This window comes from Oncorhynchus nerka, linkage group LG13 (genome assembly GCF_034236695.1).
Source record: "Oncorhynchus nerka isolate Pitt River linkage group LG13, Oner_Uvic_2.0, whole genome shotgun sequence".
Lineage (NCBI taxonomy): Eukaryota > Metazoa > Chordata > Actinopteri > Salmoniformes > Salmonidae > Oncorhynchus > Oncorhynchus nerka.
This window is the reverse complement of record NC_088408.1, coordinates 14,364,848-14,375,158: the sequence shown is the minus strand read 5'-3', so window position 1 is coordinate 14,375,158 and position 10,311 is coordinate 14,364,848. Positions and strand designations below refer to the sequence as shown.

The following is a 10,311-nucleotide window of genomic DNA, read 5'->3' as shown; positions in this document are numbered from 1 at the left end:
TATGTACATACTGTATTCTTTACTATTCTATGGTATCTCATTCACTTAATAATGTTTACATATCTTGCATCACACATATATACTGTATTCTATACTATTCTACTGTATCTTAGTCCGTTCCGCTCTGACATCGCTCGTCCATATGTATATAGTCTTCATTCATTCCTACTAAGATTTATGTGTATTGGGTATATGTTGTGTAATTTCTTTTAGATATGACTTGTTAGATATTACTGCACTGTCGGAGCTAGAAGCACAAGCATTTCGCTACACCCGCAATAACATCTGCTAATCATGTGTATGTGACCAATTAAATTTTGATTTGATTTATTTTGACACCTGTATAAGATCAAGGAAAAGGTGGGGGCAGGTTGGTCCTCAGGTTGCTAGAGAAGGGAGGTAAAAGTGTAGTCACAAGGCTGAGACTGTTACACACAAGTACATTGAAAGTGGTGGGGGAACATCTGGCTGGGAGGTGTGATCATTGTCAGGAGGTGATGGAGACAGTGGATGTTCTATTTCAGTGCCAGAAATATGTGAGAGAAAGGTAGCGATTGTTATTAGATTTGAGGAGTAATGGGGCTGAAGAGCCAGGATTAAGTGAACTGCTGAGACATCTTCAGGGGATGTCGTTTTTAATTATGTATTTCGTTTCGTTTGGGAGACGAGATTATTGGGTAGAATAAAACCTTCACTGTCTCTGGTCCACAATCCAGACCGGTTGGTGGCGGTAATGCACCTTAAAGTTGGTTGCCAACCGCCATATAAAATCCACAGAAGAAGACTAATTTCTTCCCATTAGAAACGACAGACTGTGGTCTATTTTGGGTTAGTTATTAAAAAAAATCGTTGTCCAGTTTCCGCTCTGTTTTAGCTAACTAACAATCTAGTTAGTTGTTTAGCCGTCTTTGTTTATATTGATAAAACACTCTAATTTTGACACAATTTAGGTCGCCAACCTATCGTCAGTAGTTTAATGAGTGCAAGCTCGCGAAAAGAAAGAAAGCAACCACGAATAATATGGAGGTTGATTTCCCAGAGCAAGACGCTAGTAGCACGGACGAAGAAGATACTGTCAGCTCTTCTGTATCTGAAGATGGAGACAGCTCGGGTAAGGAATACAGTAAATGTAGTTAACTAGATTTAACTAGGCCAAATGCAGCGTGCTGTTATGCAGTTTCAAAATGTTTTACGTGTGTGTTAGTACAGTATGCATGGCGATTTTGGTTTATGGTCTCCTTTATGACTAAAGTGATGCTGCTTGGCCATGTTGCTATAGTTGCTAGCTTGCTACTTCTACTTTGTTTACTGTGTTGGAGTTGTCTGACAGTTGACATGTTTATTTTGCCAACAGAGATGAACGACGAGGACTGCGAGAGGAGACGAGTGGAATGCATGGACGAGATGACTACCCTGGAGAAGCAATTCGGCGACTTGAAAGAACAGTAAATAAAATTGGCTACTTCGCAAATTGATTCAGTCTTACCCGATTGATTTCTTTCTGATCCATGTTTACGTGCATGTTTAAGCCAAGTCAACTAGCTTCTGATGATGCTGCTATATTGACTCACCCCTGTCTATCCCGTTATGACTAGGCTGTACAAGGAGAGGCTATGTCAGGTGGATATAAAGCTACAGGAGGTCATAGCAGCCTGTGCCCAAGAGTATCTGGAACCACTGGCCAACCTACAGGAGAATATGCAGATCAGAACTAAAGTGGGCGGTGAGTTTCCATGTCACTTTGCCTACACTCCCTCCACAGTACCTGGAGCATCACAGTGCTATGGCCAAGACTAGACACCCCCTCCACAATACCTGGAGCATCACAGTGCTATAGCCAAGACTAGACACCCCCTCCACAATACCTGGAGCATCACAGTGCTATGGCCAAGACTAGACACCCCCCCCCCCCCCCCCACAGTACCTGCCTGGAATATCACAGTACTATGGCCAAGACTAGACCCCCCCACAGTACTTGCCTGGAATATCACAGTACTATGGCCAAGACTAGACACCCCCTCCACAGTACCTGGAGCATCACAGTGCTATGGCCAAGACTAGACACCCCCTCCACAGTACCTGGAGCATCACAGTGCTATAGCCAAGACTAGACACCCCCTCCACAATACCTGGAGCATCACAGTGCTATGGCCAAGACTAGCCACCCCCTCCACAGTACCTGGAGCATCACAGTGCTATGGCCAAGACTAGACACCCCTCCACAGTACCTGGAGCATCACAGTGCTATAGCCAACACTAGCCACCCCCTCCACAGTACCTGGAGCATCACAGCGCTATGGCCAAGACTAGACACCCCCTCCACAGTACCTGGAGCATCACAGCGCTATGGCCAAGACTAGACACCCCCTCCACAGTACCTGGAGCATCACAGTGCTATGGCCAACACTAGACACCCCCTCCACAGTACCTGGAGCATCAGAGTGCTATGGCCAACACTAGCCACCCCCTCCACAGTACCTGGAGCATCACAGTGCTATGGCCAACACTAGACACCCCCTCCACAGTACCTGGAGCATCACAGTGCTATGGCCAACACTAGACACCCCCTCCACAATACCTGGAGCATCACAGTGCTATGGCCAACACTAGACACCCCCTCCACAGTACCTGGAGCATCAGAGTGCTATGGCCAACACTAGACACCCCCTCCACAGTACCTGGAGCATCACAGTGCTATGGCCAACACTAGACACCCCCTCCACAATACCTGGAGCATCACAGTGCTATGGCCAACACTAGACACCCCCTCCACAGTACCTGGAGCATCAGAGTGCTATGGCCAACACTAGACACCCCCTCCACAGTACCTGGAGCATCACAGTGCTATGGCCAACACTAGACACCCCCTCCACAGTACCTGGAGCATCAGAGCGCTATGGCAGACAGATTTATTTTAGCCAGGTCTAAAGCATAATGTTTCCACTGATCCTTTTTAACACAAACACTTTTTATACTCATTGATGTGATGCTTGGAATGCCTGTGTGTCCTTGTTGTGTTTTAATGGTGTATCTATTGGTAATGCCTGCGTGTCCTTGTGTTTTAATGGTGTATCTATTGGTAATGTATGTGTGTCCTTGTTGTGTTTTAATGGTGTATCTATTGGTAATGTATGTGTGTCCTTGTTGTGTTTTAATGGTGTATCTATTGGTAATGCCTGCGTGTCCTTGTTGTGTTTTAATGGTGTATCTATTGGTAATGCCTGCGTGTCCTTGTGTTTTAATGGTGTATCTATTGGTAATGCCTGCGTGTCCTTGTTGTGTTTTAATGGTGTATCTATTGGTAATGCCTGCGTGTCCTTGTGTTTTAATGGTGTATCTATTGGTAATGCCTGCGTGTCCTTGTTGTGTTTTAATGGTGTATCTATTGGTAATGCCTGCGTGTCCTTGTGTTTTAATGGTGTATCTATTGGTAATGCCTGCGTGTCCTTGTTGTGTTTTAATGGTGTATCTATTGGTAATGCCTGCGTGTCCTTGTGTTTTAATGGTGTATCTATTGGTAATGCCTGCGTGTCCTTGTTGTGTTTTAATGGTGTATCTATTGGTAATGCCTGCGTGTCCTTGTGTTTTAATGGTGTATCTATTGGTAATGCCTGCGTGTCCTTGTGTTTTAATGGTGTATCTATTGGTAATGCCTGCGTGTCCTTGTTGTGTTTTAATGGTGTATTTATTGGTAATGTATGTGTTGGCTGGTGCAATAATATGTCCCCCCTGTGAAATTAATAAAGTACTATCGTATCTTATATACAATGTACTGTTACACTGTAGATATATGGCTCTGTTCTCAGTGAGGTCCAACCTTCTGAAGGGTGCCAAGACTAAAGAGATGTTTTCCTTGTCCTGTATCTTCTCCAGGGATCTACCAAGATCTGTGTCTGGAGTCTGTGAAGAACAAGTACGACTGTGAGATCCAGGCTGCCTGCCAACACTGGGAGGTCGGGTCAATTCAATACCATACACCTTTATTGATCCACAAGGGCCAATTGTTGGGCCAGTGAATAATGTGACAGTGATCAAACGTGGAATTAAATCATTGTCTCTGGCCCTGTCTGAGGTTTCGGGCTGTGGAAAGCAGTTGGTTTGAATCCTTGCTTTCACCAATATGGCTACTTCAAGGAATGAAGGTTGCATGGCAAACTACTGGACAATAACGTAGAATGCTTTGCAGTTATGCAATCATCAAAGTTGCAATTTTGTATGTATTGGACCAGGGTCTCTCGCCATGGTTTTGGTAGTACTACAGTACTCATCCATGTTCTGTGTTTCCTCCCAGAGCGAGAAGCTGTTGCTGTTTGACACAGTGCACAGTGACTTGGAGGAGAAGATCAGACGCCTGGAGGAGGACCGACACAGTATCGACATCACCTCAGGTACAGGAGGCTATAGCCCCGGGCTATATGCAATACTCTGATCCTGTTAACTACATACAGAGGACGATGAGGAAGGGTTATTGCTGTACAGTCGATATTAGTTGGAAATGACTTTAAAGCCTGTTAATCTAAGTAAATGCTATTACTGACACACCTGATTGAACTAAATGAAGGGCATTTAGGGTAGGTGATGTGTTGAATTAGGTGTTTAAATGCAGGGCTGGAGAGAGGGATCCTGCATATACCCTACAATCTCAGGTATACCAGCTCGGATTGAAAGTGCCTTCGCAGAGTATTCATACTCCTTGACTTATTCCACATTTTGATGTGAATACTTATGAAATGCACATTATTATATTTGGTAACACTTGCTTATTTTCCCTCGACTCCAACCACATTCGATTATCATTGAACCGATGATACATAAGGGTGCAAATTCGAGACACACACACAAGCTCTGACGTAGGCCTTGAGGTCGATACGTAAAGCTTAAAGAGCAGTGATGCTATCAAGAAAAGTGGGGTTTCTTTTTGTTTGACTGGATTCAAAATGTATTCAATTTATATATTTTTTCCCTCACCCATCTACAAATGGTATCCCATAATGACAAAGTGAATTATGGGATACCATTTTTTAAAACATTTTTGCAAATTACTTGAAAATTAAGTACAGAAATATCTCATTTACAATAGTATTCACACCCCTGAGTCAGTACTTTGTAGAAGCACCTTTGGCAGTGATTACAGCTGTGAGTCTTTCTGGGTAAGTCTCTCAGAGCATTTCTCTCTTGGATTGTGCAACATTTGCCCATTTTATTATTTTTGAAATTCTTCAAGCTCTGTTAAATTGGTTGTTGATCATTGCTAGACAACCATTTTCAGATCTTGCCATAGATTTTCAAGCAGATTTATGTCAAAACTAACGTGGCAACTCAGGAACATTCACGGTCTTCTTGGTAAGCAACTCCAGTGTAGATTTGGCCTTGTGTTTTTAGGTTATTGTCCTGCTGAAGGGTGAATTAACCTCCCAGTGTCTGGTGGACAGCAGACTGAACCAGGTTTTCTTCTAGGATTTTGTCTGTGCTTAGATACATTCCATGTCTTTGTTTTATCCTGATAAAGCCCCTGTCATTAGTGATTAATAGCATACCCATAATATGATGTAGCCACCAGTATGCTTGAAAATATAGAGAGACTCAGTAATTTGTTGTGTTGGATTTGCCCCAAACATAACACTATTTATTCAGGACAAAAAGTTATTTGCTTTGCCACATTTTTGCAGTTTTACTTTAGTGCCTTGTTGCAAACAGGAAGCATGTTTTAGAATATTTGTATTGTACAGGCTTCCTTTTCACTCTGTCAATTAGGTTAGTATTGTGGTGTGACTAGAGGTGTCACTACAGACCTGGGTTCGATTTCGGGCTGTATCACAACTGGCCGTGATCGCGAGTCCCATAGGGCGGTGCACAGTTGGCCCAGCGTTGGCCGGGGTAGCCTGTCATTCATTGGAAATAAGAATTTGCTCTTGACAGACTTGCCTAGTTAAATCAAATAAAAATCTGTTTTAAAGTCACCATTGGCCTCATGGTGAAATCCCTGAGCATTTTCCTTCCTCTCCAGTAATTGAGTTAGGAAGGACGCCTGTATCTTTGTAGTGACTGGGTTTATCAATACACCTAAAGTGTAATTAATAACTTCACCATGCTCAAAAGGAAATAAAAAGTAGACATTGAATTTTTACCCATCTACCAATAGGGGCCATTTTTTGAGAGTCATTGGAAAACCTCCCTGATATTTGTGGTTGAATCAGGGCTTGAAAGTCACTGCTCAACGGAGGGACCTTACAATTATCTGTGTGTGGGGTACAGAGATGAGGTAGTCATTCAAAAATCATGTTAAATAATATTATTGTGCACAGAGTGAGTCCATGCAACTTATTATGTGACTTGTTAGGCAGATTTGTACTCCTGAACTACTCCTGTCTTGCTAATAACCAAGGGGTTGAATACTTATTGCCTTAAGACATTTCAGCTTTTCATTTTTAACTGATTTGTAAAAATGTCTAAACATAATTTCACTTTGACATTATGGTGTGTGTCTGTCTGTGTCTGTCTGTGTGTGTCTGTGTGTGTGTGTGTGTGTGTGTGTGTGTGTGTGTGTGTGTGTGTGTGTGTGTGTGTGTGGACCAGTGGCCAAAATTCTCAATAAAAAAAAAAATCCTGTTGTAACATAATGTAGAAAAAGTCAAGGGGTGGAAACACATTCTGAAGGCACTAACTGTCTTGAGTGGCTTTGCGCTCTTCTTGCTCTGTCTCTGCATTCCAGAACTGTGGAACGATGGTTTACGTTCACGGAAGAACAAGACGAAGGATCCCTTCTGCCCTGTCAAGAAAAAGAAGCCTGTTGTTGTCTCAGATATCCTTTCTTTCTACCCGTCTTGCTCTATCGATGTTGTATTAGATACAGATACGGTCAGTGCTAATATCAATAAAGAACTTGAGCTTTTTGCTTAACTCTTTCCCACGTCCATATATTGTTTACATGTTGCAAGACCTCGATGTACTTGAAGACTGGACAGCAATACGAAAGGTATTTGAGTTAACCAAATGTAAGTCTTTGTTGTCAGTTTGTTAGGGTTGGAATTGAACTTTTCAATCTTGTTCTGTATGCACCACAGGCGGAGGTGACATTAGGGTCGCACAGGGTCAAGGTTCATGGTAAGAATCTCAGATTTATGTCTTTTATTTGTTACAGTATCTGGTCCCACATTATATTAAGAGCAGGGATGAAAGTATATTAAATGTTTTTACCTGTACGGTAAACAATTGTTGGGAAAATGACTTGTGTCATGCACAAAGTAGATGTCCTAACCGACTTGCCAAAACCTATAGTTTGTTAATTAATAAGACATTTGTGGATGGGGTTAAAACATTTGTTTTAATGACTCCATCCTAAGTGTATGTAAACTTCTGACTTCAACTATGTGTATGTATATATATATATATATATCACGTCCTGACCATAAAAAGCCTTTATTTTCTATGGTGGAGTAAGTCAGGGTGCGACTGGGAGGGGGGTGTTCTAGTTTGTTATTTCTATGTGTATTCTATGATTTCTATTTCTTTGTTGGCCGGGTATAGTTCCCAATCAGAGGCAGCTGTCTATTGTTGTCTCTGATTGGGGATCATACTTAGGCAGCCTTTTCCCACCTGTTGTTTGTGGGATCTTGTTTTTGTGTTGTTGCTTTTGAGCCCTACAAGGCTGTACGTTCGTTTTGTTTGTTACTTTATTGCTTTGTTGCTGGTTCACATTTAAAATAAATGATGATGAACCCAAACCACGCTGCGCTTTGTTTTAAGTCCATTTGCCAGTGTTTCATGTAGGTGACATGATGTAATGCTAAATAATAGTGTAGCAGCCTACAGTTTCCTTGGCGTCTTTGTGTTAATTATTGTTCAACCGGTATGGCGTAGCCCCACCCGGTATGGCGTAGCCCCACCCGGTATGGCGTAGCCCCAACCGGTATGGCGTAGCCCCACCCGGTATGGCGTAGCCCCAACCGGATCGTACCAGCTTAGTTTCACCCCTTATTTAAGACTTTCTGAATGTATGTATTTAGATGGTGTGGGTATATGTTAATACATAGTGCTAACAACTGTTGTACCTTCGTTATGACGTGTTTGTGCTCTGTGTGTAGTCCCTACCAAGGCGGACAGACACCACCATGTGGCGAGGTCAGAGGAGGGCAGACTGTTCTATGACAGCCAGTGGTAGTGCAGAGGACAGGCCTTGTGTATCAACAAGAAGGACCAACACACTACCAGGTGTGTGTCTGTGTAGGAAATGTATGTTTTCAAATAGTGTGTGTGTTTCTGTATGTATATTTGCATGTGGCGCATTTGAGCGTGGGAGCATGATCTTGTGTGGATACACTGTTGTCGTTCATACACTAGATGCAGGTGTTGCTGTAAGTGAATTGGTGTAAAGAGGCATATAGGTGTATGTAATGTAAATTCATATATTTTATTATCCAATCCTCTTCCGTCTCTCTGCACAGCGCCATAATAACAACCATAAACCATGACGAGGTGTGGTTCAAACAGCCTGACACCAAGTCCAAACTCTACGTCTCTCAGCTGCAGGAAGGCAAATACACCATCAAACACTCTTAATGTCCCTCACAGCCTGCCGTACTCTTTCACCCTGGATAACAGATGAACTCCACTGCCATAATGTCCTCTCCTTTATGTCAGTGGACTTAACCAAGCCTGCTCCTGGAGAGCTACAGGTCAGGATGTGTAGGGTCAGTGACTGACTAATGCTCTTTGTATGTTAATATGATCTGCGAGGCCAACAAGTGTCATTCCTTCTCTAAACTGGAAACGAGAGAAGCGAAATTCTGGTTGTAAGGAGGAGTGGTGTTGTAGTGGGTCTTTAGTGTATTTTACCCCTCCTTTCTCCCTAATGACTCTCTTGTTTCATCGCTAACGGGCTCAGGAGAGGCGAAGGTGAATTCCGAAACATGACTCGCCAAGCCGCACTCCTTAACACCCGCCAGCTTAACCCGGAAGCCCGCCGCACCAATGTGTCGTAGGAAACACTGTTCAACTGGCGACCAGGGTCAGCCTGCAGTCACCTGGCCAGCCACAAGGAGCCGCAAGAGCGCGATGGGCCAAGTAAAGCAACCCCCCCCCCCCCGCGATGTAGTGCCTTAGACCGCTGCGCCACTCGGGAGGCCCCGTAGTGTGCCTTTTTTTTTAACAAGGTGATGCCTACAGTCTTGAACTAACCCTACTCTTCTGGCCGATGAGAACAGGACGAGGATCAAGTCAAGGACAATTGGTTGTGACTGGATGGCTGGCTAAACCCTGGCCCTAGTGATGTGTTTCCTTCACTGTGAGACCCCCATCTCTTGTAGTATTCCATTTCTAGTCATCTTTCATGTCTCTGTTACTATTCTGATAAGGATACACCACTCTCGCTTTTTCTGTCTTCCTGCCCTCCTCAAGGGGACATGATACCATTTTCACCTAACCAATGCTGTCAGATGTGTTATCAATTCAAGGAAGGAAGGAAGGATGTTAACTGTATTTTAGCATGGCCAAGGTCAGTAGAGATGTGTCAATGTCTGGTTGTTGTACAATCACGTCCATGCAATCCCAGTCTTTTGCACATTATTGGATATTGTGGGAAAGCATTTGTTTGTCTGTGTATAAAGTACCACCTGCCAACAGTTTTTTACATCTTAAGGATTCTCAACATATAATGAATTGTGTAGATGTTACATGCTGTATATAATGGGAGCATCTGCTGGGTTTATGTCCGTCTGAGTACGACCAGACCAAATGTTTCACTGCCATCAGTTGAACAGTAGTCCTGCTGCCTTGAGGTTTTATTTGTAAAGTTGTTTATTTACACTTCATTGTCATGTTATGTGGGAGGAAAATCTGAATAAAATGTCAGTCACAATTCATGTACAGCAAATAAAACATTTTAATTTTGTAGTAAACCGTTAATTTGCCTTAGTTTGTAAAGATTGTAGAACCTTGATGCAATCCTATAGGAATTTTTTTTTGATTTACAGCCATTGATTAAAGTGAAATAGTCTGAATGGAATAGAAGGCCATATCATAATTCCTTTTTACGTTGTACGTCCTCAGTAAAGCTGACAGCATGTCTAGTGATAGCTAAATCAACCTGCTCAGCACAAGCCATTCCTTCCTGCTCTCTGAGTCCTAGAACAAATGATGTGAAATGATACAGCGTATTACCTCTCATTGCTTAGCAGGTTCCATAGTGGATTTAACCTGTATACACAACCCAACCCCAAATCACTAGATATAATCTATATACCTCCTTTATAGAGGCAAAACTGCCTGGCAATGCTGAACCCAAAGTCAATCCCAAGGTTTAGTCCAATGTTA

The 10,311-nt window shown here is 42.9% G+C and overlaps 1 protein-coding gene across 1 annotated transcript; it reads left to right on the top strand.

Annotated features, from left to right (window-relative positions):
* The first annotated feature begins 379 nt into the window (after positions 1-379).
* LOC115139153 (breast cancer metastasis-suppressor 1-like protein-A) lies at positions 380-9,896 on the top strand. Its single transcript, XM_029676286.2, has 10 exons — positions 380-1,111; positions 1,355-1,445; positions 1,596-1,723; positions 3,874-3,953; positions 4,292-4,388; positions 6,713-6,802; positions 6,912-6,976; positions 7,065-7,104; positions 8,085-8,211; positions 8,445-9,896. The coding sequence occupies exons 1-9, from the start codon at positions 1,021-1,023 to the stop codon at positions 8,159-8,161; spliced, it is 759 nt and encodes a 252-aa protein (XP_029532146.1). The 5' UTR covers positions 380-1,020; the 3' UTR covers positions 8,162-8,211; positions 8,445-9,896.
* Positions 9,897-10,311: the final 415 nt, after the last annotated feature.

Coding starts and splice junctions, on each gene's coding strand:
- LOC115139153 (XM_029676286.2), top strand. CDS start 1,021: ATGGAGGTTGATTTCCCAGAGCAAGACGCTAGTAGCACGGACGAAGAA. Junction 1,112..1,354: donor TGAAGATGGAGACAGCTCGG/GTAAGGAATACA, acceptor TTTTGCCAACAG/AGATGAACGACGAGGACTGC. Junction 1,724..3,873: donor GATCAGAACTAAAGTGGGCG/GTGAGTTTCCAT, acceptor TATCTTCTCCAG/GGATCTACCAAGATCTGTGT.